The sequence below is a fragment of the Penicillium bovifimosum genome (genome assembly GCF_028826915.1).
Source record: "Penicillium bovifimosum strain IBT 22155 chromosome Unknown utg000008l_segment0_segment0, whole genome shotgun sequence".
Taxonomy (NCBI): domain Eukaryota; kingdom Fungi; phylum Ascomycota; class Eurotiomycetes; order Eurotiales; family Aspergillaceae; genus Penicillium; species Penicillium bovifimosum.
This window is the reverse complement of record NW_026622717.1, coordinates 886,030-909,833: the sequence shown is the minus strand read 5'-3', so window position 1 is coordinate 909,833 and position 23,804 is coordinate 886,030. Positions and strand designations below refer to the sequence as shown.

General features: G+C 48.4%; 10 protein-coding genes across 10 annotated transcripts; 5 read left to right on the top strand and 5 right to left on the bottom strand.

Annotated features, from left to right (window-relative positions):
• Positions 1-1,033: 1,033 nt before the first annotated feature.
• On the bottom strand, positions 1,034-2,346 carry N7515_010025 (Zn(II)2Cys6 transcription factor domain-containing protein; the record flags this gene model as incomplete). The annotated part of the gene is made up of 2 exons (XM_056670768.1): positions 1,034-1,585; positions 1,648-2,346. The coding sequence occupies 2 exons, from the start codon at positions 2,344-2,346 to the stop codon at positions 1,034-1,036; spliced, it is 1,251 nt and encodes a 416-aa protein (XP_056517141.1).
• A 579-nt stretch (positions 2,347-2,925) lies between these two features.
• N7515_010024 (L-threonylcarbamoyladenylate synthase) lies at positions 2,926-3,699 on the bottom strand (the record flags this gene model as incomplete). Its single annotated transcript, XM_056670767.1, has 1 exon — positions 2,926-3,699. The coding sequence occupies one exon, from the start codon at positions 3,697-3,699 to the stop codon at positions 2,926-2,928; it is 774 nt and encodes a 257-aa protein (XP_056517140.1).
• Positions 3,700-3,976: 277 nt separating this feature from the next.
• On the top strand, positions 3,977-4,773 carry N7515_010023 (class I SAM-dependent methyltransferase; the record flags this gene model as incomplete). Its single annotated transcript, XM_056670766.1, is given in 2 exon segments — positions 3,977-4,009; positions 4,027-4,773. 2 exon segments carry the CDS (start codon positions 3,977-3,979, stop codon positions 4,771-4,773), a joined length of 780 nt encoding a protein of 259 aa, XP_056517139.1.
• Positions 4,774-6,734: 1,961 nt separating this feature from the next.
• N7515_010022 (uncharacterized protein) lies at positions 6,735-7,079 on the top strand (the record flags this gene model as incomplete). Its single annotated transcript, XM_056670765.1, has 1 exon — positions 6,735-7,079. The coding sequence occupies one exon, from the start codon at positions 6,735-6,737 to the stop codon at positions 7,077-7,079; it is 345 nt and encodes a 114-aa protein (XP_056517138.1).
• Positions 7,080-7,575: 496 nt separating this feature from the next.
• Positions 7,576-9,705, top strand: N7515_010021 (uncharacterized protein; the record flags this gene model as incomplete). The annotated part of the gene is made up of 6 exons (XM_056670764.1): positions 7,576-7,837; positions 7,901-7,952; positions 8,023-8,105; positions 8,160-8,311; positions 8,362-8,749; positions 8,813-9,705. The coding sequence occupies 6 exons, from the start codon at positions 7,576-7,578 to the stop codon at positions 9,703-9,705; spliced, it is 1,830 nt and encodes a 609-aa protein (XP_056517137.1).
• Positions 9,706-10,764: 1,059 nt separating this feature from the next.
• On the bottom strand, positions 10,765-11,689 carry N7515_010020 (ankyrin repeat domain-containing protein; the record flags this gene model as incomplete). The annotated part of the gene is made up of 2 exons (XM_056670763.1): positions 10,765-11,260; positions 11,304-11,689. 2 exons carry the CDS (start codon positions 11,687-11,689, stop codon positions 10,765-10,767), a joined length of 882 nt encoding a protein of 293 aa, XP_056517136.1.
• A 1,547-nt stretch (positions 11,690-13,236) lies between these two features.
• On the top strand, positions 13,237-17,957 carry N7515_010019 (uncharacterized protein; the record flags this gene model as incomplete). Its single annotated transcript, XM_056670762.1, has 7 exons — positions 13,237-13,337; positions 13,397-14,180; positions 14,235-15,790; positions 15,840-16,472; positions 16,538-17,387; positions 17,437-17,724; positions 17,775-17,957. 7 exons carry the CDS (start codon positions 13,237-13,239, stop codon positions 17,955-17,957), a joined length of 4,395 nt encoding a protein of 1,464 aa, XP_056517135.1.
• A 207-nt stretch (positions 17,958-18,164) lies between these two features.
• N7515_010018 (uncharacterized protein) lies at positions 18,165-20,968 on the bottom strand (the record flags this gene model as incomplete). The annotated part of the gene is made up of 7 exons (XM_056670761.1): positions 18,165-18,204; positions 18,255-18,896; positions 18,946-19,597; positions 19,646-19,898; positions 20,329-20,472; positions 20,522-20,744; positions 20,793-20,968. 7 exons carry the CDS (start codon positions 20,966-20,968, stop codon positions 18,165-18,167), a joined length of 2,130 nt encoding a protein of 709 aa, XP_056517134.1.
• Positions 20,969-21,200: 232 nt separating this feature from the next.
• Positions 21,201-21,413, bottom strand: N7515_010017 (uncharacterized protein; the record flags this gene model as incomplete). Its single annotated transcript, XM_056670760.1, has 2 exons — positions 21,201-21,377; positions 21,405-21,413. The coding sequence occupies 2 exons, from the start codon at positions 21,411-21,413 to the stop codon at positions 21,201-21,203; spliced, it is 186 nt and encodes a 61-aa protein (XP_056517133.1).
• Positions 21,414-21,634: 221 nt separating this feature from the next.
• On the top strand, positions 21,635-23,784 carry N7515_010016 (tRNA lysidine(34) synthetase; the record flags this gene model as incomplete). Its single annotated transcript, XM_056670759.1, has 3 exons — positions 21,635-21,788; positions 21,864-22,040; positions 22,094-23,784. 3 exons carry the CDS (start codon positions 21,635-21,637, stop codon positions 23,782-23,784), a joined length of 2,022 nt encoding a protein of 673 aa, XP_056517132.1.
• Between the last annotated feature and the right edge of the window lie 20 nt (positions 23,785-23,804).

The following is a 23,804-nucleotide window of genomic DNA, read 5'->3' as shown; positions in this document are numbered from 1 at the left end:
ATGCCGGAATTCCGCACAAAGCACCTTTCTAAGATGGCATAGAGGCACGCTGCTCAGATCGCCTAGGGCCAAGCCGCCAAACAATGATTTGGACAGTTAAATTTTCGATAACGTTACAAGAACTATCATAGCCTAGTACTGCAAATCATAGTACTACGTCCAGAACCACGAAGGTATATCCATCCCCCCGAATCTACACAGTATCCGTTCAATTTACGTTCGATATCATATGTCCGATCGTCGGAGTCATGTCGGAGTTCCGAGCGTGCACCCGATTTGGTGGCGCTAGGATGAAGGCGCTCCGTGACGATTGGAGTCCATGGAGTTAGGATATCTACCGAGAACCGTCCGCACATACTCATCAGGTGAATAACATATTGACGGTGCGATACCTCGAGCATGGCCACGCCAACCATGCCCAGAGAGAAACCTCGTCCTTCGCGCAAGAAAGCGTGCAGCAGCTGCGCGGAGGCCAGAGCCCGGTGCAGTCTAAAAAAATTCCGGATGCTCGCGGTGTAGATTGACAGTCCGAAACTGCGTCTATAACACGACGGCTTCAGCATTGGCGCAACCTAACACCTATGCGCCCAGACGCAGGCTTAGGAGCAGAACTCGGGCGCTTTGATTATCTCGACGTGCATTACTTTACAGTTCACTCTCTGCTTCAGCAGCAATACAAACGCCACTTTCTCTGTCGGATGCCGATGCTCCTAGTAAGTCGCATGTTGACAACACCATCTGGTGTCCGCCGATCCAGCAGTCCCAGGGGCAATCTCAGAGGGATCCCAAAAAGAACGAGCTTCACTTCTGAGAAATTGACTTGACCACCACCTCTGAGGCGACGATATTCGGGCCCGATGGATAAGGCCTTACTTCACGACTACGCTTGGGCGAACTAAGATCCCCAAAGTCGTTTTTCTTATACCATACAGTTTATTAACCGGATCCTGATAGCTTATCAACTTCACCAGCATAAACTTCGGATGTACAAAGTATAGGACATACATTTCTGTCTCCAACGCCCTCAGGATGGCTAACACCCATGAATATGTGCGCAAACCGCGAAGAGCATCATTCCAAATTCATCTGTCGCTTGCAACCATCGCTCAATGCGCTTTCTTTTTGCCTCCGAGCCCGTCTCCGGCGACTGCCATAGCTCCGAAAGCTGCAGCAGTCCATCTTCCCACTTTGAAAGGTAGCGATTGTACTCCTTTGTCCAAGAAAGCCGGTCAGATGCCTCCCACATAACCTTGCTCTCTGGAGCGAGTGTACTGCCCAACTCTTTGGATAGAAAATTCGGGATACCCTTGTCGAAATTGTACACATTCGTGAAGAGATACATCGCGAGTAAAGTGCGGCGCTTGGACGAGGCAATAATCCAGGATTCCCAAGTTGGGGCCATGTGTGACAGCTCCGCTTTGCAGGTAAAACCTGCCTTTGCGGTGCGAAAGGCCAAGTTTTGTATGGTTATCAAACTCGACTCATCGACTAGAGACGTATTACCGATCGGGAAGAAGTAGGCTGTAATTAAATAGATGAGATACGCCTGGAAAGCGCATAGAATTTCGAGATCACCTATCGCATCCTACTCTTTGGTCAGTAACACATTTTCGAAGGGAGAATAAAACAACAGAGAACATAATATACCCCACGTGATATTGTCTCCATCTCCTGTTTGACGGTACTTAATATCATCCCCTCGCTTCCGGCGGCTCTGTTCATCCACATGCGCACCAGAGAAATACAATTGGCCATCGTTCCAGGCATCGGTTTATTGCTGAGTTGCAGTGGATGAATAAACGGTGGAAAGTCATGATTCTCAATGAGACGACCGGGATATGAACGCAGCACGCAGGTAACAAATTGGACAGTGAAGAGGCTGAACAGCTTAGGCACCTCTCCCGTGGCCTCTCCCGTGGCAGAAAATAGGTAAGTGCGCAACCAGCGATCTCGGATCTCTTCTGCGTCGGTCATTGGCATAAGATCAATATTGTTAAAGTCCAAGCCAGTATCCACTGTGGGCGTTGCTTCAGGCTCAGGACCAATAGGTAGTATCTCGGATGCCTGGCCAGAGATGGGGCTTAGAAATTCTGCAGTGGCAGTAGAACCCCCCGTAAGGATTGGCTGAAAGCTGAGGCTCTCATCAAGGGAGCTTCTGTTACCCAACGTCGCGGGATCACCTAGATCCAGACCATCCGAGCAGACCGAGCCCCAACAATACCGACACTGCTTACCACGTGCTCGGCACCGCGAGCAGCTCGGCTTCTCAAGGTCGCACCGAACCTTGGCGGTCGTACAACCCTGGCAAGCTTTTTTGCGCGGCTGAGGCTGCTTTCTGTTTGTCATCGTCGACTTTAGATTTGCGATGCCATTAATATTCGCGGAAACCCTTGGGATAATGAGAAAAGATAGATGGGGTTGGACCTTGGTCGGGTAGGTTGGTACCCCGCGTGCCCGCCAGTGCCTCATGGAACTCCGAGATCGAGCATGGAATTCCGAACTACCACAAGCGACCCACATGCGGTCCACCGCCCTGGTTCTGGCGTCAATATCAGTCAGCGGTGAGCGGGATGGGAGGTAGTTAAATCTTGCCAGGAAAATGGATATTGGCATTGCCGCATTGTAGGTATTGACTGGCCAGATACAACTGTGGCTGGATGCCGATGAGATCTGTAAATCCCTCTTTGATTTACAGTTGTACGCGTATTCTTGCTGTATCTGGACCCCCTCTAGTAACCCCTGAGTCATTGATATTTTCATGGGTAGGTATTGGACCGTATTTCAACTCCCATGAAGTTCGATAGTTTGGTAGTTCATCAGAATCAACACTATTTGTCTGAGATCCGTCAAGAGCGTAGTGGTTCATCCTTCTCCAATCTCCCTTACATTATGTACATGGATGACCATTTAGCGGAAGAGATCAATTTAGTTCGCGCGAACTCCGGGCTCGCTAGTCTGGAAATCAGGATCCTCCTCGATGCTTACACCGGCATCCTTCAGTAGATCAGGGAACCATCTTAGCATTCGGTCGCGAAAGACCTCGTACCCGGCTCCCTTCCGTAGAACCTTCATGTTCTCTGCATCGAAATTCACGCCACCACGCCTGTACGCCTGCCATTTCTGTAGACCGTAGTCCACCACCAAGTCTACCGCGTCAATCACCCTCAGCTCAATATCTTCAATCCGGAATCGTTGTCCCTGGCCGGTCAGATTGGCCGAAGTTCCGAACGTTAACATGCCCTCGGGGTCCTCATCGCAAAGGCGACCAAGTTCCCGTAGAAATGGGCCTTCGGGAACTGCGATACTGACCGTATCACCCTTGGTGACCTGGGCTAGCGTAGCGAGATCGAGGGTTGCCAAACGCGGGTGAAGATTTTCGGTATCGTATTTCGCAATGATCCCGACAATCATCGCCATATCTTCTGTCAGGACCCGTGTCATCTCAAACTTGGCCTCGGAGAGCACATGGATTTCACGGTGTTGTTTGTATGTCCCGATGATGCCTATGTTGTGGCCTTCCCGACGGTCTTTGGCTGAGAATATCCGCTGAATTCCAGCCTGTGTGCTAGTCAAGAGTGCGTAGCCGACATCGGTTGGAATAATGACAACACCACCACGTTTAAGAGTGTTATAGGTCTCTTTAGCGTCGCGAGGGACGTTGGGAGCGGTACCTAGCTTGGGTATGTAACGGGGAGCCATTGAGGGTTGGTGAAGATTTGTAATTCCACGCTGGTCAAAGTAGAATATATAAAGCCAAACGACTTCCATTGAAAGTCCAATCCGGCGGAGTGGTGAAGTCACCTTCCATGGAAGTCAGATTCGGAATTCCGATCTTACCTAGTTGTCTTACGGACTTTCGCGTGCATATAAACTTATAAACTGCATTAAATTCAACCTTGATTGAATTTTACAAACTACACAATCACAAGCTCGATCAAGCCAAACTGAATACGAGAAAAAAAAGAGTCTTAAAGAGATGGCTGTCTACATAACCGACCACTCCACTTCTGTCCTCAAAACCCACAGTTGGCGCACAGCGTCCAATTCCGCCAACTACCTCCTACCGCACATAACACCGACGTCCAAATCCTAGACATCGGGTGTGGTCCCGGCTCAATCAGTGTTGATTTCGCCCGCCGTGCAAACCATGGTCATGTCATAGGGATCGAAAATGTCCCTGATCCGCTCGACCAGGCTCGACACCTGGCCGCGTCGCAAGGCGTGACTAACGTCGATTTCCGGCTTGGTGATATCCACGCCCTCGAGTTCCCGGATAATACCTTCGATATTGTTCATGTGCATCAGGTGCTGCAACATATTATCGATCCTGTCAAAGCGTTATGCGAGATGAGGCGTATTGTGAAACGTGGTGGAATTGTCGCAGCAAGGGAATCCGCGTCTATGATCTGGTATCCAGAGAATGTCGGGATCGACAACTGGCTCGAAATTACTCAACGGATGGGAAAGGCGAAAGGCGGGAATCCGCATCCTGGACGGTATATCCATGTCTGGGCGGAAGGGGCTGGATTTGATCTGGCGAATATCAGAAAGAGCACCGGGTCCTGGTGCTTCAGTACTCCGGAAGAGAGACAGTATTGGGGTGGATCGATGGGGGAAAGGGTGCGGTCTTCGGGCTTGGCGAAGACAGCTGTCGAGGAAGGGTATGCGACAAAGGAGGAATTAGAGAGAATTTCCAAGGGATGGAGGGAATTTGTCGAGGATGAACAGGCTTGGTTTGGGCTGTTGCATGGGGAAATGTTATGCTGGAAGTAATTAAAGGGCCCGTGCTACGTGGTGCCAGTAGCCACTAGCCCCTCTCAACATACGAGGTGGTACGATTTGCAGTCCGATTATGCAGATATACGCATTTTGCTCCCTAGCACGTTGCCGTGTAGCCTTTTTTGACCAATCGTTGGCGATAATGGCTCTTCTAATGCTAGAGGTTGTAACTAGTCTGGAACTCGTTGTAGAGAGGTATTGTATCGAGATACAGCCAAATTTCTCATATTGATGATCCTAGAGGGCTTCAAGCATCAGGGGTGGCACAGTTTGTTCTCGACCTACTCGGGTTTGAGGAGTAAATGCTTCCAAATTGTCGTGGATTGCTCCCCAGTGATTCTGGCGTCCAATGTCTATACCAATTACCAACAGGATCTCCGATGGTGACCATGAGAGAATTGCTTTTGCTATATTGCGACCCTGGCGTGTCAACAAAGGAAGGTTGTTGGTTCAATGGCTGTCAGCCGGTCTGCAACTGGGCCGATAAGCCCCGTTATGACATCGACGGCCATGCTGTGGACATGATTTCCCATCGAATGAAGAATGAATGATGAATGATCAGTGCCCAGTGGTCCCAATGGTGCGGTGCATTCGTGGAGGGAAGGGGCTCGGGATCTTTTGTGCTGCTTAAGGACGGGACGGTCGTGGGCCTGTTATTCCCAGACGTTCGCCACGGGCGTGACCAGCTTGGGGTGGGCGTGGCCATGAGCATCTCAGATGGTATTGGCCATGGGGTTTAGGAACATCACGACAATGCAGCTCTAGCCTCTATGGCAAATAAATAAACCCTTCATCATGACCCAGGAGTAGGACTCACTTTAGTTCAAGTCCAAAAAAAAACGAAGACATACAACAGTGAGGATTCGCTGGTGGTCACCCACCCAACTACTAACTCACCGGCGTGTGGCTTATGTGCAGCAGATAGTCGGGTGGGTGCCGCCCGGGTGAGAAGTGGGTGAGCGCCGCTTTACGGTCGCGCGACCAGGGTGAGATAGGGTGAGTGCGCAAGACAGGGTGAGAAGCTGGGTGAGAGCGGGTGATTCTCACCCTCCGTCGCGCGACCCCCGCACTGACCCTCTCTCACCGGGGCTCAGATGCAGCGTTATTGGTTCACCTCGATCCAGCTGAAACTGTGGTCTCTTGGCACTTGCATCTACCGTCGAATTCCAACCCAGGATTGGCTAAGCCAACAACGAGGCTGACTTCAATGTCACCTGGGACCAAAGTAGTGGATAATGTGACCTAAATACACTGCATTTATTCGGTGTCGCCCGTGGGGCCGAAGGGCACGAATATTGATTCACGTCAATCAGCTTGAAACTGCGATCTCTTGGAACCTGTACATATGGTCAAATTTCAGCCCAGGATTGGCTTCATTAGCGGCGAGGCTGACTTCAATGTTGCCTTGGGCTAAGTGCTGCTGCGCCTAGACACATCTATCATCACGTGGACACCAACGTCCTGAATCCTGATGTTGCCTGTTGTTCGAAACATAACTAACGTTCCATACACGATGATGACTAGTTATCTTTATTCCTTTGTTTCCCGGCTCAACCTTTAACCGGGCGCCTATTTGCGAAGTGTTATTGAGCCAAAAGGTGTTAACCAACATGTAAGCGCCAACGTTAATAGAAGCACAGGCGATCTCCAGATATCGGCGAATCGCCCACGAAATGCGGCTCACTCCTGGCAAGATGCCCATTCTAGGTCGCACTGATGCCGAGCTGTTCAGGTTGTTAAGCGCTTACTGGTATTCAGAATTGATGGCCTGCTGCCGGGAAAGTCTTTTTTAGAAACCAAACTAATCCTTGTCAGCGATGAAGCAGTACTACATCCCTTCATTTCTTAAGGTATAAGTCTCCTCGACGTCCTAGCTTCCCATGGTAATATTATGACCCAGATCCTTCAATTTATTTGCGGCGATAAATTCGAATCAACCATTCCTGATATACGATATGCCTTGGAAGACTGTCCTTAGTGAGCTTTCTCAAGCCGTCCGAAACAATGTCGACAAGATCACGAAAATTCTACCAGACAATTTGACCACCCGCAGCAATGCTGTTAAAACGGTTGATCTACGCATAGATGTTCATCAAGATTCAAAGGACCCAAACAAGGCTGTTGCTAAAGTCCAGGCCAATGCACAGGCCAAGGACAACGCTGTCAAAGATTATATAAAATCCGGAAACAAGGGTGGTGGTCACAAGGGAACGCACAAGAACATCACTGAGATACCATTTGACCGTACCTCCTTCGACGTCGACGATTTCATTTCAAAAATCGAGAATTCGCGCAAATAGTCAGGTTCCCCGTCATGATGACAACAGTTCGTTTCATCTAAATCAATGGGTGAAGCTCGTCGGCTAATAATCACTTTTCAAGGAAGACCAATTCTGATATGCATTAGAAATTGCGCTGGTTTTGCGCGCAAGGTAACAAGGAGTGAGAGGGGCGGAAAACGACGAACTGAAATGAAGTTGCTTCATACGTGAAATTGATATGGCCTAGTCAAATCTACTTGATCCATTATCCCCTGCGTCAAACAGTAGCAGAAAGACGATAAGCGAGACTGTTCGATTTACGTGCAAACCCCTATTGGAGCTCTCCGATGCCCCTCAGAAACCGTATTTCCTGTTTTGTGTTGAAATGGTATAAGATGGAATAAAAGTCTGAAATGATAGGCTTTTGGACTTTATACAACAGACGTGACCTGTCGTAAGGAAAGTTGAAGCTAGCTAGCGAAGCCAACATAAGGAAGTACATTAACTTATTGGTGCAAAATCCAAAGACCCCACTATGCAACGGAACTATATTTTTCCGGAAGAGGACCTCCCTGAGGCTGACGGTCCCTCGCCCTACCAACGACACCTGTCATCCTCGAGGACGATGATTCGATTCCCCAGGAGTCTTTGGGAGGTCGGTAACCGAAAAGTACATGGGAAGCCTCGTGGTCCCTACTTTTTCCAGAACATGAGATTCTTTTCACATTTCCGACCAGATGGACTTCAGAGAACTGGTCGCAACCCTGAGTTTTACCTAGAAAGACAGCATGGCCCAGGTGAGATTTTCAGGTATCATCTCATGGATTAAGCATGCCGAGTAACTGATGTTGTTCCCATAGAACAAAGAATCCCTGAGGAAGACTTGTATCGATACACCAGACATCGATGGCTGTAAGCAAATTGGTTCGTCATCTTTGGACAGCGGCTTATTCAGGCTTAAATTCAGATCTAACGAAGAAAGCGAACTTGAAAAGCGCTATTTGAAATTCAACTTACAACAACTTCTCGACATCGCCATTGATGTCTGCGATGGGGCCCAGTATTGTATGTTCCGGTTCTATCGAGACCAGCGAGATTTAACTGCTAACTTCATTCAAGGCACCAGAATTACCAAGTGCGTGGAAGGCCTGCATAATAAAGCCTTCATCTTGAAAATGGATAATGGGTCAGAAGTCTTCGCGAAACTCCCAAATCCCAACGCCGGACCTGCACATTTTTCGGTTGCTTCTGAGGTCGCCACGCGTGAGCTGGTAAGATGTTCGGTGTCATTTAGCCGGTATCACGACACTAAAATGGATAGCTTCGTGATGTATTCGATATTCCCATTCCTCGGGTGTTGTCTTGGTCTTCCGATGCGGCGAACAATTTAGTCGAGGCCGAATATATCATTGAGGAGAAGGCCCCTGGTGTCCGACTGGGTTCTGTGTGGAATCGGTGGCCTCGGCAGCTGAAGCTACAACTAATAACTCAAGTGGTTGACATAGAGAAGAAGTTGACCACCATTACCTTTGACAAGCACGGTTGCATCTATTTCAAAGAAGACTTGCGCTCACTTGTCGGGGAAGCAGAAGACATTCATACACAGAGTGGTGGATCCGACGTCCTCGAACGATTTTCCATTGGGCCGTTGACCACGAACGAACTGTGGAGTGGAACTAGGAGGAACATGAATTTGGATCGTGGCCCTTGTAAGTAGGTGGACCATCGAATTCCCCTTCCGTTGTTTCTAATATTTCCTCTTTCTTGCGTAGGGAAACATGCGTTGGAATACACCCGTGCGATCGGCCACAATGAAATGATGTGGATCAAGACGCATGCTGTTCCCCGACAGAACTATTACCGGCCGAACCAGAACGAAGAAGTTCCCGAAGATGGTATCTCACTCTTGGAGAAATATATGAACGTCTCCTCCTATCTTGTCCCCCAGCCAAGCGATAAACCGTCCTCTGCCAACGTTCTTTGGCATCCGGACCTTCACCTGGATAACATTTTCGTTGATCCAGATACTTGTCGGATCACCCGCATCGTGGACTGGCAATCAGCGTGCGTTGCTCCGTTGTTTTATCAATCTGGCGTTCCCAGAATGTGTAGACATCCTGGGCCTGTTCGGGAAGGCTGGGTCGTCCCTGGACGACCAGAGGAGTTTGAGAGCTTGAGTAAAGACGAACAGAAGCAGGTTGATGACGATTTGGAAAGCGAAACCATTCACAAATACTACGAGGCGCAGGTGTATAAGCGAGCGCCTCTTCATTGGGCTGTGCTCCAGCAACCGGCAACCTCTATCCTCCGGAAACCTGTTTGGCTCGTGACCGGAGTGTGGGAAAACCGAGACCTTTTCTTCCTCCGCGAAGCACTCATGAACATTACAGCTCACTGGAGCGAGTTTTTCCCAAACACCCCTTGCCCGATCGATTTCAGCAGCGAGGATATCGAGCTCCAGTCCAAGGAAGAGGAAAACATCAATGGGGTCGGGCGTATGTTGTTATTGTTCCGAGAGCAAGCTGTACTCCCTGTGGATGGGATGGTTGATCCTGAAGACTACGATCTGGCCCGTGAGAATAGTCGCAAGTTCAAAGATACCTTCATTGGGCTGGCGAAGGATGAAGAAGAAAAGGAGCTGTTCAGGAATCTATGGCCATACTAGGAGTCCGGGAATATCTGAGATTCAACGAAGGTATATTTTATAAGGTGTTCAGATAAATTCGGGTAAAATATCTTATTTCGAGGCAAATTCTTCTCTCGCGCGGGGTTGCCGCAATAAATGGATCAAGCCGATTCTCCTGGTATGTCCCTCGCTCAACGCTCCGCTCCGCCTTGGCTTGCCCGTCATCATCTGCCGTCCACGTGATATCGGAGACCTATAGTTGCCTGAGGGCCTGAGGCACTGAGGCAAGTTCTGTAGCGGTCGCTAGTTTTGGGCATCAAACAAGGTCCACGATTACCCCGCCATCCAAACTGTCGCTGTTGTCCATCATCCCTTCCCAATTTCGTCGTGATAAAGTGAGTTTGGTCCTAGTACAGGTGCTTAGTTTTCCAGGGCTCTGACTTAGAGCATAAGAAGTCGTTCCACATTCTCTCGGATTCCGTGTAGGCGGACTTCACCATGCCTATCGATCAACCCAGACGCCTTGTTAAAGTTGTCGAAATGGCTATCCGAAACAACTGCAACGGAGCAAGAGCAAAATAATCTTTCCAGATGTGTGGATGAAGCTAGTCATTCTATGGTGACGCCTTTACTGGAGAAGCCCGGGTTTAAATTAAGGTAGGCTCTTTTCCCTCCTATCTGTTGGGACTGGACCTGATAGCATAGCTTCAGGAGAGTTTCAAGTCGCAGGCGAAGTGCTCGTACCGGGAACCTACATTCCAATAACTAGCCCGCTAACCTCCGTGTATGGAGAGTATTCCACGAAGATCTACGAAGATCTAGCCGTCGAAGGCTACCACACTAGCCCCGTGAGAAGCGGGTGGGAGATAGTCGTTGACCTCAAAGTGGCGGGGGTCTCAAACACCCCTACCATGGTTTATAGCAGTAACAGAGTGATAAGAAGAGTTCCATCAATAAGACATATTGGAATTGCTATATTTGCGTTTGTTTGCCATCTTACATTCTTAGCAGGCATGAATCTACGGAGTCAGAAGCAAGGCCTCGATACATACTTGAATATTCACCGATACCTTCAGGACGAACCGCATGAAGCCTTTTCTAGGCTGTTTGCCGAGTCACTCCATATTGCACCAGCAAATCCTTCATTTGCTGGTCTCTGACCGCCGACCAAATAGATGTGAGGCCACTCAAGGGGATTTTGATCTTTGGATGACGAGATAGAAGTAGTTCAACAACTTCTTCATGCCCATTCATAACAGCTTCATAGATTGGCGACAACTCATTTTCTTTCCAGATATCAGGGTTAGCATTGCATTCGAGAAGAACTCTGACAGCTTCCGTATGTCCTCCTACTACCGCTCGGAAAAGGGCAGTTCGTCCAAAACGATCTTGCCGATCAATAACCACTCCAGCCGCACCTAACTTCCGCACGCAGTCCGCATATCCGTAATTTGCAACATGCCAAAGTGGAGTTTTACCAGTCGGGTCCGGCACATCATGTTGGTTATTGAGTATCAGGCCATCGATGGCGTCATTCCATGATTTTAAAACTGTCGGTGTATGACTATCAACTGTTGCCTTTTGGGAGGTGACCCTTTGAGGTCAGGTCAGAGCGAAGCTCATCCAGAAGCAAATACATCGCGGGCTCAGCGCCTTTGAGAGCATAATAGAATTTCATGTATTCTTCTCCCAAATCTTTTCCATCGAAAATATCCGTTTCATCCACGTATTCCAGGATATAGGTCAGAATCGCCAGCCAATAGGTTTCATAGACAGTATCGTAATCTCGGCAGAGCAAAAGAATCAAAGCCTCGCAAAAAGCTGCAGCACTTGGGATGCTCACGAAAGAAAGTTCTTCTGAAAACCGTCCTCGACCACGGCCTGGGACAGCTGATGGGAGTCGACAGTCTGAAGCACTTAGAACATGCGGAGAGTTCTTGAACTGACAAAATCCGAACTCCTCAAATCTCCAGATGGCATTCGCGTTTGCGATCAGAACCATGATTTCCAGGTGGACTTTCATTTGCAGATGCCAAGAGGCAAATTGAGTCCCTCCAAATCTTTACTCGACTACTTACACCCTCTTGTTCGTGCACTTGAAGTATACCGCGAAGTCCTAGAGGCCAACGGAAGCATTGCAAAGCATCTTGGCCTTTCTCTCTTCAGCAACAAACTTGAGTCTAAGGTCTGCGAATTATTCAGTAGCCCATTTCCATGCGTGGACGGGGCAAATGAACGTGGAGAACGGCACGCCGATAGGGTGAACTGGTTAGATTTGGTAAGAGAAGAAATTCCCGTGGAAAGGTTTACTCACACGGCCACACCTGGAATATATTCTTGTCGCATCGGTACTATTGCGGTACGGATGCCAGAAGCAGATCGTGATCTGATTTGTTCGGGTATTGTTTCGAAGCTGCTCCGTTCTCGGCCGGATGCCTTAGACGTGGAGACAGAACAAGTTGCTAGGAGTCATCTGGCCACGGACCTGATTTCTTTATATGAAGAATCACTAAGAAGTAAGTACGGCACCAGCTCATCCTCGACGTCCCTAACGGATGATTACAGCCACGGAACATATCGAATCCCTCATGCTGTTGCTGGGGCAGGAAATCCATAAATGGCCTGAAGAAATGAGCTCAACAGAATCGAATGCTCAACCGCCTAGAATTACTTCATCGCAGGAACCCGAGCACTTCTCGGATGAGGAGTACTTTCCTGCGGGGAATGAACGCGGGCCTCACGAGAGATCTAGCTGTTTACAATGTGACACTACGAAGTGAAATCCGGGTAAGAGACCGGGTCTGAAAAAACCAGTGCGGCCAAAGCGAGGATCTTACCTCACGTGGACTGATGAGGAGAGGAAGATACTGCGTGATATGATGTCACGAAAGGTTTATCGATCTTGGCTGCAAGTGCGACGAGATTTCAATCGAAAATCTACCAAGAGAAGAAGCACGAATTCGGTTAGAGGCCAATGTAATCAATTGGGCTTCGGCATTATTAGAACTACCCGATCACTTACAACTTCGCTTGAGAGGCAAATGATGGCCCCCTCACACATTTACTCAAACAGAGCCTCCCTATAGCCAAACGGTGCAGCCGGTTATGTCATACACGTGTTGTAACTATCATTCATTGCAACTTTGCGAGTGGAGGATATTACTGGAATTGCGAAGTATTCAGTTGGTGGGATTGTGGGGACTTTGGACCATATGAGAAAGCAAGAAACCATCCGCTTTCCTGGAACCATTCAGGAAGGTGGTAGGCTGTTGAGCGCCCTCAGTCTCGGACCGTACCTTAATAATATACACACCGCGAGTTTTCTGGTCTCTTGTCAAGGCGGCCCCACACGCAACGTAGAGTACTTTTGTAATTACATACTGTACCTCACGGGTCTAATTTGATCACTAAAAGAAGTTAGTGCCGGGGATAAATAGCCGCTTTCCGCGACGAATAGCATCCAGGTGGGTTCGTTCACGTGAGTGCTTAAATTGTGGACGCTAAGAGTGGTGCGGGCGACGTGTCAGGACCTCTCGTTTCCACTGACTTTGAACTGCTTTGGTCCCGACAATGGAGGCAAGCAAGCATATCGAGCAGTTGCGTCGTGAGAGAGGAGTTGGGAATTCTGACTTTGACTTCGTTGCCCAGACTCTGGATAACGCATTGGCTATGTTGGTATAATCCCTTGATTGTGAGAGTCAAAGCGTTTAATGTTCGTCAATCTCACCAGTTTAGCCGATGACCTCTACACCAAACCTACTCATTTTCTCCTTGAACTTATCCAAAATGCGGACGATAATAAATATGCGGCAGATTCTCCGACAATTACGTTCAATCTCATGACCAATCTTCTCCTTGTGAGCTGCAACGAACTTGGTTTTACTCCAGATGACGTACGAGCCATATGTAGTATTGGTCAGAGTACAAAAAGTGCGTCCAGAAAGGCTTCAGGCTACATCGGCGAAAAAGGTATCGGCTTCAAATCAGGATTTAAACTCGCAGATACTATATGCGTGTCCTCGGCTTCATACTCTTTCAAATTCGTGAGGAGCGGTCGACTTGGAATGATCACCCCAATCTGGGAGGACTTCCCGAGTCAGCATTTCCAGGAAGGATTAACACAGTTTTTGTTTCACATACCCGAGTCGAACGATGTTTTGAGCGTGGAGACCGACCTCTGCAACCTTGAAGGTTCAGTTCTGCTGTTCCTTCGACGCCTGGAGAGAATCGAATTGGAGCCGGCCTTTGGCGGTAATCGCTTCTTTATCCGAGATTCCTTCCCAGGCCTGGCCGGTGAAATTGTCCGTATTGATGATATCTCGGCGGATGGTATCTCGTTTAAACTTTACACGATTGAGCGAACAGAGGTCAAAGATTTGCCTGATGACCCTAAACGTCCTGGTATCCATGAAAGCGAAGTTGCTGTCGCTTTTCCCTTGTCTCCTGTAGACACGCCTTTGGTTAAAGACTGTTTTGCTTATAATTTTCTTCCCATCCGGAAATACGGCTTCTCGGTAAGCTCTGAATTCGGAATTCTTGACCGACATACTAATATCACTTGGGTCTAGTTCCTCATTCAAGGAGACTTTCTTCTGACCGCCAATCGCGAAGATATCGATGAAAGACCGCTCTGGAACCGAGCTTTACTTGATGGAGTCGTACAAGCATTTGTTCAGGCAGTTCATCGTTTCAACAAAACAGAACTGAAATACAAATGGCCTGCTTATCTGCGGTGTTTTTCTTCTCTCGTCGGAAACACCTTGGTTGACTCTGTTCGCAGCCAGATACTTAAAAGACTGAAAAACGAACGTATCTTGGAGACTAGAGGGAGGTCCTTTAGAAGACCCCACGAGCTCTGGTATTTGCCTTCTGAGTTTACGGATGATGAAGGCGAGTACCTCTTGGAGGATGGACAACAGCAGTATCAGCACTTGTCAATTCACTACAATGTACATGAATTGTCCATCTTGGGCGTAAAGCCCCTTACGTCCTCTTTATTCCTGAGTGATCTCAAAAACTTTGCACGGGACCAAAGTGTTATCTTCCGGCGCATGCCTAATACGTGGCATTCTAAGGTGGCCAACGCTGTTCTTCAAAGAAGGGGTGGTCTCCAACGAGAATTAAGCTTTTGCCCTATTATTCCTCTTCAAGACGGCTCATGGGTCACTCCCTCTGAGGGGAACATTTTTTTCGCGAGCACCGATACCAACGTCTTTGTTCCAGGCGGCATAGACGTGCTACTAGTCGATCAAACCGCTTCTCAGGATCCCAAAAGGCGGCAATTGTACCAGGACCTAGGTGTCCAAACTCTTAGTTTTCAAAGAGTTTGCGAGATGATTCTGGAAACGCACAAGCAAGCCTCCTGGCACTGCACCACAAGGGATCTGGCATCTCATGCATCTTATATGTTCCGCGCAAGAGAACTGTTTCCAGTGGAGCTTTCCGATCAGTTCTGGTTGGCAACTGCTGAAGGGAGATGCGCAAGAGGCAGAGCTTTATACATGGAACTTCCGAATTCCGTCCGGATAAGCGACTTTGCCGCGTGCAAGGATCTGGTATCTTTGATCAATCCTCTCTATCTAGAACTCCATACAGATTCGTTTGAGAACTGGACTAGATGGCTGCAACGTGTTTTACGGGTCGCATGCCTTCCACGGCTATTCCAGGAAGGCTCACTTGTCATTGTGACTCATGAATTCTTTCGTCTTATGGAGCATACTCCCATGCAATGCCTGATACTCCTCAGAGACAATTGGTCACATTACTTTCCATCTGGGTACCAGAATCAGAGAGTACGTGAAAAAGCGGTTCAAGTAGTAAAACGCAATCTGCGGATACGCTGCTCGAACGGCAAACTTACGGCCATTGGAAATACATTTCTTCCAAAAGCTCATATGACCCAAATGGGTAGATGCCGGGATATTCTGCCTTTTCTCGATGTTTCAGACCCCGACAATAGCCTGTGGGCTAATTTATCATTACTTGGTATTACAATGGATCTGAGCCTAGAACTTTACCTCCAGTACTTGGAGTGCATTCAAGGTGAAATTCTCAAGGCGAATGATGCACACGATATATACAGGCAGATAAAACAACGGTTGCCAAATGACAATGGCACCCTCAGGTAATTCTTGAATTGCTTCAAAGTTGCGCCGGAAGCTAATGTTTTAAAGGGATTGCAAAACACGATTTTCTCTTCTGCCGTTGATCTTCGTGGCTCGACCGACACCCCGATGGCTGAAGGTGGCGGAGTGCTTCTGGAGAGCACCTCAATGCCTGCGATCTGCCATTTCTATCTCAACCCGCTACCCGGATTGCTCTTCGTTGTTCAAAGGGGTTCTGGGCCTCCGTGATGCTACCGCCGTAGACATAGTCCATGAATTGGCTAGACTTCGGCCAGATGCGGCTGATATTCCGCAAGTTAGGGATCTTATGTTCTGGCTGAGCGACTATCTACACCAAGGAAATGATTTGAACACCGAGTCGATCTCGCAGCTGGAAACATGTGTCGTGTTTCCGGTTTTTCAAGTCATAGATGGACAAAAGCAGACTTGGTTCGTCGCCTTCTTTGACCTTTGGTACATCGCGGATAGGCCCAGCCTTCGTCAAGCATTCCAAACCAAAGTCCCCCTTCTTGATTTCGCAATATGCGAATTCCAACGAATCAGGCCTTTGTTGACCAGGCTTGGGCTAGATGAGTGCACTTTGTCAGCCAGTGTGGATGAAATCGCTATGCATGAAGGTGACGCCGCTTTTCACGGGCTTCTAACAGAGAAGCTTATTCAAAAGCTGACTTTCATGGAGCGGTGAGTATAATTTGCGCCATTTGTTATTACCTACTGTCCTGTCTGACTTTTTCAAATCGCTCTAGTTTGCTTGGAGATACGAAGAGTAACCCATCGATGCTGAAGCTTAAGGATCTTAAGGTCTATGCTGTGACAAAAATTACGCTGATACGACAAATAGACGACATCACAGGGGAATCGGACGATGGAGACCTCGTTATGCGGGAGTCTGATACGCGGTTTGAGTTCTTTATCAAGATCTCAGACCTTGAATCTGGTGATTTGCCATATTCAGCTCTTGCGGGTCGTCTTTCAGACGTTTTGGGAATTGAGGATGAGAGGAAACAGCTAGTTATGATTATCCTGGTCACTCAAAGCGAGCATCGCATCGGACTTACTCTGGAACAGCATGGCTTTCACTCGGAGCTGCACGAAGATCAGGACTCAGCTCATCACTCTGAGATAGGCGGATACCACACCCTGGATACTTCAGAGACAGTTCATGTTTCCGATGAGGTTTCATACAATCAGACCAAAGTGGCTGTTGAAACATTTGATCAAATGAGGCGGAGAGAGAACAGCAGAATTAGCCAGTCAAGACTGTCAGTGGCTAATGCCGCGGGTTTATTTGATATGACACAAATCAACATAGACCACCCAGGCGAGATGGAATATCCTCTTTCCGAAGAAGCATCAGACCATCATCAGCCTAAAAGCCCTCTTCTGGCACGTTCCCTCCGGCCTGAGCCTGGTCAAAGAGTTTGGAACATGAGAGATATGCGATCAGCCCTTCCTCTGTTAGGTAGTGAGGACAGAGTCGAAAGGCATTCCTACCAACCACCACTATACTGTCATGCTGTGCCGGTGCTTGCCAGTCCCAGAAGTGAATCAACCTGGAAAGAGGACCAAGAAACTGGATACTTGGGAGAGCTATTTGTAAGTTCTCAGTACATTGACCTGCAAGGAAAAGGCTAATCAAATGAAGACATATGAGTTCCTCTGTTCGAACTTTCCCAATATTTTTAGTGACGATTGCTGGACTAGCAAGATGCGATCAAAGAGGGGTCTTCCTGCCTTCACCGACTCGGAATCTTGCTACTCTGATTTCACTTTACGTGGCATGGGAAAGGAATTCTCGGAATTTCTTCGTGATCGAGGAGTTCCATATTCGGATCGATGGGCAGACAGCAACATGACTTTCCACCTTGAGGTAAAATCCACAACTGGAACATGCAATGAGCCTTTTTATATGAGTTACAATCAACAAAATCTCGTGAGTATGTCAATAGATTCTGAGAAGCATGAGATGGCTAATCATCACAGTCTCGGTCCTGGAGCCTTGAAGGGGAAGACGGGACTGCTTCGGATGTTTATCTTATCTTCCGTGTGTTCAATATCAACGAGAAACCGGGCCTCCATATATATCTAGACCCATGGAAACTATTCCTCGACGGCAAACTGAGCTTCAAGCCGGAGGGGTCTTTCATCGTCGAGGCGAGTGAATAACTCAAATTATGATGATTGAGCTGTGCAATGACGGCTCCAGAAACTGCCTGCCTTCTGCAGAAGGTATTTCCCAAATGAGAATATATTGGACGATTGGCGCTTATTATATTTATTCATGGAGTAGTATTGCCTGTTGGTATAGGACATGTTGAGCATTCACCATAAGACAAAAGATTCATTCAAGAGAAAAGGCTATCTATGTTTCTACTAATACTGCTCTACTGCCTGCGTCCACTTCATGCCGTGCCTGGTTTTCGTCACAATGTGTGAACTGCCCCATGAGTTCCTCTGTCATACACACCCTCTTCGAAACTGGCTGCTTTACCCTTCTTGTGGGGGTTCTCAAAAGCGGGAATCACTTGTATATCTGAGATCTCAGGGTGAGCCTGAGCATGGTCTCCAGAGAAAAGTTCCGGTTCCGCCTGCCATTTTCTTTTTCGACTCACGCAGTTAGACCGCGGTTCTTCAATGGAGTGTGCGTCAAAGAAGTGGCGACGAAGATTCGTAACGTCCGTATAGTCCTTTCTCTGGCAACAAGGATGTGGACAGAAGCAGATTGTTGAAGTTCTCAAAGCGTCCAGATGTTTGTCAATGTGATTCAGAAGCGTTGCCTTAGCCAGCCACTGTTGAAATCTCTCGTCCGGTTTCTTGTCTTCATCTCCCAGGCAAAATGGACAAAAGCCAGGGGCAACAAGCGTATAACGGAATGTCAACATGCCACATCGAGGGTGAAGTTTATCAAGGTGGCTTTGGCAGTGGCTAATCCAGGCTTGCTCATCACAGTACATTTCCGCACAAAGATAGCAGAACTGCACAAAATCCCGCTGAACGCGCCTGTGGGCGCGCTTCTCATTCCTATAGCGTTGCTGGTATTGTGGGCCACCTAGGGATCGTCTTCGACACTGCAAGATATGTTTTGCCCTCCCTTGAAATGGTATTCTACTTTGGTTAGTCCTGGGACCTACAACAAGCGACAGAGAATACGTACTGTGACATAAGCTTGGAACATATTGGACATCGATTTTCCTCAGGTAAAAGTCCGGGATAGTAAACGACGCGTTCCGTGGATGTGCAAAGCGCAACCATATCCTCTAGGCATTGTTGGCCGATAACGCTATCCAATGAGGTTTCCGTGAAAAGGGATTCTCTGAGACGAGCGCGTTCTGGTAGATACTTCTTATATATGTTGAATAAAGAGGTTCTGTCGCGTTCCGTGAATTCGTTTCCGGAGATATATTCGTCGTATGCAGAATGCCACCAATCTTGTATGAATTCCTTCTTCCAAGCTTCTAGGCATTTAGCTTTTCTGCTGTAGAGCTGTGCGCGTTCAACAGCAAGTTGCTCATGGAGCTGGGGCTTCCCAGCAATCTCTGAAGTCAGAGAAGCAATTCTCTGGTTCATGGCCTTGATCTCATCTCTCTCTTCAAATGCTGTGATAGCAGCCGCGTCCAATCTCTGGGGAGCATTAGGATCTCTGTGGTGAGCCATGCTCTGCTCCATGTTCCGACACTCATAATCAGGTTCCAAGTCATAGAATAAAGCCTGAATATCCAAAGACTTGAGCACAGATTGGTATTTAATATACGTATCATGGCTTTGATGGTCAAGAGCCTGGCCACGGGTCGCTTCTGACGCCTTGGCTAAATGAGATCAGCGTGGATTCTGTAAGAAGACTCAAAATGACTCACGGTCAATGCAGTTTGCAACACCAGCACGGATTCCGTGTACGCGCAGTCGGTCCTTGAAGCATTCGCGCTGAGCCAGACTCGCAAAGTTGTAGCGCATAGAGGAGAAGGACAATGCTTTATTTTGCTGGGGTCCTTCCGGAGTTACCATCCTAAAGAAAGGAAGATCCTTTTTATTCTTGTTCCATTCAAGCGTATATGATTCTCTCCCCTTCGGAGGTCTCACGGCGAGCACGTCGGTCACCGTACTGAGCCCCTTGAAAGCGCAGTCAGCTACACCATGCACTATCACCCAAAAAACAAAGCTCATTCCGAGAATTGGATGTTCTCTGAACCAGTTCTTTGGTCTTTCATCCTTCGAATCAGCATTCAAACTTCTTTGCGGCTTATCTGCAGACTCACAAGTCTTTATCGTCACGGTTGCGCCATCCTTTCAAAAACTCAGGATCAATCGTCACCCAGCGTTTTAATTGACCATTAGTGCTGCATTTTATATTGGAAGTAAGATGCTGTCGATCTCTTATTAGCTTGACCGGTCACTAGGGCGGGAAGAGGGGGGACATAAGGTAAAAACAAACCCTATAATATAGACATTCATTAGAATGACGATAAGCGCTTGACTCCACCACAGCACCTGCCCTAGCACCCGAGCCAGCAAATAGTGCAAGAGCACTCCCCGTTTGTACACGTGCTCTCTCGTGCTTGTAATCGTGCCAATCATCGCCGAAAAGGCCGCGAAGAAGGTAGTCGATGTCCTTTGCTGTGACCATGAAGCGCTCTCGTGGCTTCGTGGGTAGTTGATATTTGACTGTCAGATCCTGCCTAATGTACTTCAACTTGTTAGAAGAAATAATGCCTAGGAGATCCAGGTAGACTTACGTTCAGAACATCATCCTTGACGTGCTTCGGTAGAGATCGATAAGTCTCTCGCTCCCATCTCGAAGTGAAGTTAATGAAATTCTGACACGCAGACTTCTGCGAGGGTAGATTTTTTCTTGTTGCAATGTAGTCTTCAGCAAAAGATTTCAGAAGCTGTGGGGTGGGATCAGGTTCATTTTTGGAAAAATTGGCATTGGGCGTTTCTTTACGGGAAAGTCTCCATCTGCTGAAATGAGTGTCACGACCTATACCTGTCGATAGCATAACTTACAATGCCCAATTTATTGCTGTATCCTCATATTTCTCCAGAGTTGCCGGAGCGAGCTGTTTGAGGCATATGGAGTTGTCTTCGTGTTCCCGCTCATTCTGATATTCGCGGGTGAAACCACGTGACGCGGCACGTGCGATTCTTTCGTCAAATTTCTTTTGGAAGTCCTTTGGGAGCATCTTCTTTCGAATGGCCAAGTGTCAAGAGAATAAGAACAGCAGACCAGACATGCGCCCTGGGGCTCATATTTATGGCCCGGACTCAAGTGAAAGTGGGAGAGTGGGTGATCTGGGTGAGAATCCTCGCCCTATTCTCACCCGCTCTCACCCCGTTCTCACCTCTATCACCCCAGTCTCCAAACTTCTCACCCATATCACCCACACTCACCCTAAGATCAAATCCGACGCCATTTTAGAGCTCAGGGCGCATTGAGAATTGGCCGCGTACTATAATGGGCTTAAGTACGGCTGAGCGGACGGGAAGCCCTGTTTTCCACACCCTATGGTCGTATGTACCAGTTTCAGTGTTGAACAGAATTATATTAGTTTCACAAATGTGCAAATACCAATCCTCATCTTTTATCACCTCCTTTATAGGATATTATAAGTTATATACTAAACCCATGAGGCTTTTTGATGGATGGGAGAAAAGGAAGCAAATACAAGAAGGATCAACGTTCCTCAAATGTCGTGACGGCCACAAAACCTCTGTCTACAGCGGAAATACAATTCACCGAGCCCGATCATATCAACCCTGAGTATCTCCTGTCCATGAACATCCAAGGTCCATGATAGTCTTTAATTCAGGTCCTATTCTCCAATCTAGGGAGAGTAGTCTGAGTAGAGATGACGGGTAACATATCCATCTCTCCATTTCTATTCCAGCGTTGCTTCCAGCAAGCATGGTCTGGATCGCGACGTGCTCGTGTCAAGTACGGCATCACCAAATATACCCAGGAAAACGACGATAATGACCTCCTGGGACTTCCACGGAGTTTTGGTGAGTTATTGGTACTTGGTCTCTCAGAGACCGTCGTTTCTTTCATATTGGAACATAGCTAACGCACCTCGACAGGAATCGCTGTCAGTGGCGGCGCCGACTCCATGGCTCTGGCATACTTATGCAAGCAATTGGAACGCTCTTCAGACATTGCTGGTGCCATATCTGTCACTGCACTGGTTGTAGATCACCGTGCACGTCCGGAAAGCACTCTTGAGGCCCAAAAGGTTGCTAGCTGGCTTCGTGACATGGGTACGAGCTTCACTGGAGTGTTAAATCCAAAGATGATCTAACATTCGAAGCAGATATCAAAACCCAGATCCTTACATTGGACTGGACTGGAATAAATCCAAAGAAAAACCATTCATCAAAGCCAGGAGCGTCGAGCACTCTGCCAACAGCTTTTGAGACACATGCTCGTCGACTCCGCTTCCAAGCCCTCGGCGTAGCCTGTCATACATTGAAACTTGAAACATTGCTCCTGGGCCACCACCAAGATGACAACGTCGAAACAACCATCTGGCGACTTTCCGCTGGCGCAAGTGGCCTAGGGCTTGGTGGTATTCCCGAAGTCGCGCGGATTCCCGAGTGCCATGGTATCTTCGGCGTCTCCGAGAGCTGGTCAACAACCTCAATCCGCACAAACCCAGCGACAATCCCTCAAACCAGGGTGCGATTCAACGATCGGAACCACGGGTTCCTCACATTCTCCAACACAACCCCCAAAGAATCCAATTCACCCACCTCCAACCTCTCCTCCGATATCAAAATCGCAAGCCCAGGCATCTTCATCTGCCGCCCCCTCCTCTCCTTCACAAAAGCAAGTCTCATCGAAACCTGCGAGAAAAACCAAATCCCCTACGTCTCCGACCCAACAAACTTCGACCCAACCCTCACACCCCGCAACGCAATCCGCAGCCTCCGATCCTCAAATTCCCTCCCCAAAGCCCTAGACTCCCCCTCCATACTCTCCCTAATCCGCTCCAGCCAAACCCTATACAAAAGAACAATCGACCTCTCCAACACCCTCCTATCCACCCAATGTCGCCTGCTAAACTTCAACCCAAAATCAGGCTCAGCAACCATCCAATTCCTCCCCCAAACCCCCGCCTCACTAGACCCATCCCTCGCATCCCTCTCACCCCTCCAATCCCGCCAACTCCAATCCCTAGTCCTCCGCCGCATCACAGAACTAGTCTCCCCATTCCCAGACAACCACGTCTCCCTCCGCAGCTACGAAACCCTAGTTCCAAACATCTTCCCAGATCCAGACTCTACAGCCCCAACCAGCGACACTCCGCGCAAACTCGCATTCACACAAGCAGGCGTTCTATTCCAACATCTCGCAAACGACACAGGAAAACAAGAACCTCGCACAGACGAAAACATCTGGTTCCTATCCCGCCAGCGCTTCATGCGAGACCGCGATCCTGTCACGCATGTAGACGTCTCGCCGAATGGCAGTTTCACTTCCTGGTTCCTGTGGGATAATAGGTACTGGCTGCGTTTGCGTCTTGTTCCTAGCGAGCCTGGTCGGGACGTCAGTGAACTCAGTCGGTTTTTACCTCTTCCCGTTACGATTCGGCCGTTCCATAAATTGGATATGGAGCGGGTACGTAGGGATACGGTTAATTCGCGGCGGGGTGTGAAGACGAAAGGCGGGGAGCGGCTGGCTGGGAGTATTGAGCATGTTCAGGCTTTGTTTTCGGCGGAGGCGCCTTCGCAGTTGCGGTTTACGTTGCCTGTTATTGTGAGGGAGGGGTTGAATACGAGGCCTGGAAAGCCGTTGGATTTGAAGGTTAGGGAGCTGTTGGCGTTGCCGACTTTGGAGTATCGGTTAACTGGACATGCGGCTGAGTATGCTTCGCCTAGTGAGGTGGAGTTGCTACATGTTGGTTGGAGGTTCAAGTTGAAGTGGCAGTGGATGTACAAAATGATTGATATTGAGGCGCTGCGCCTTATGGGCTGGCCAGTTGGTGGAAATACCGACGCTTAGTGTACATGACAACTCCTAGA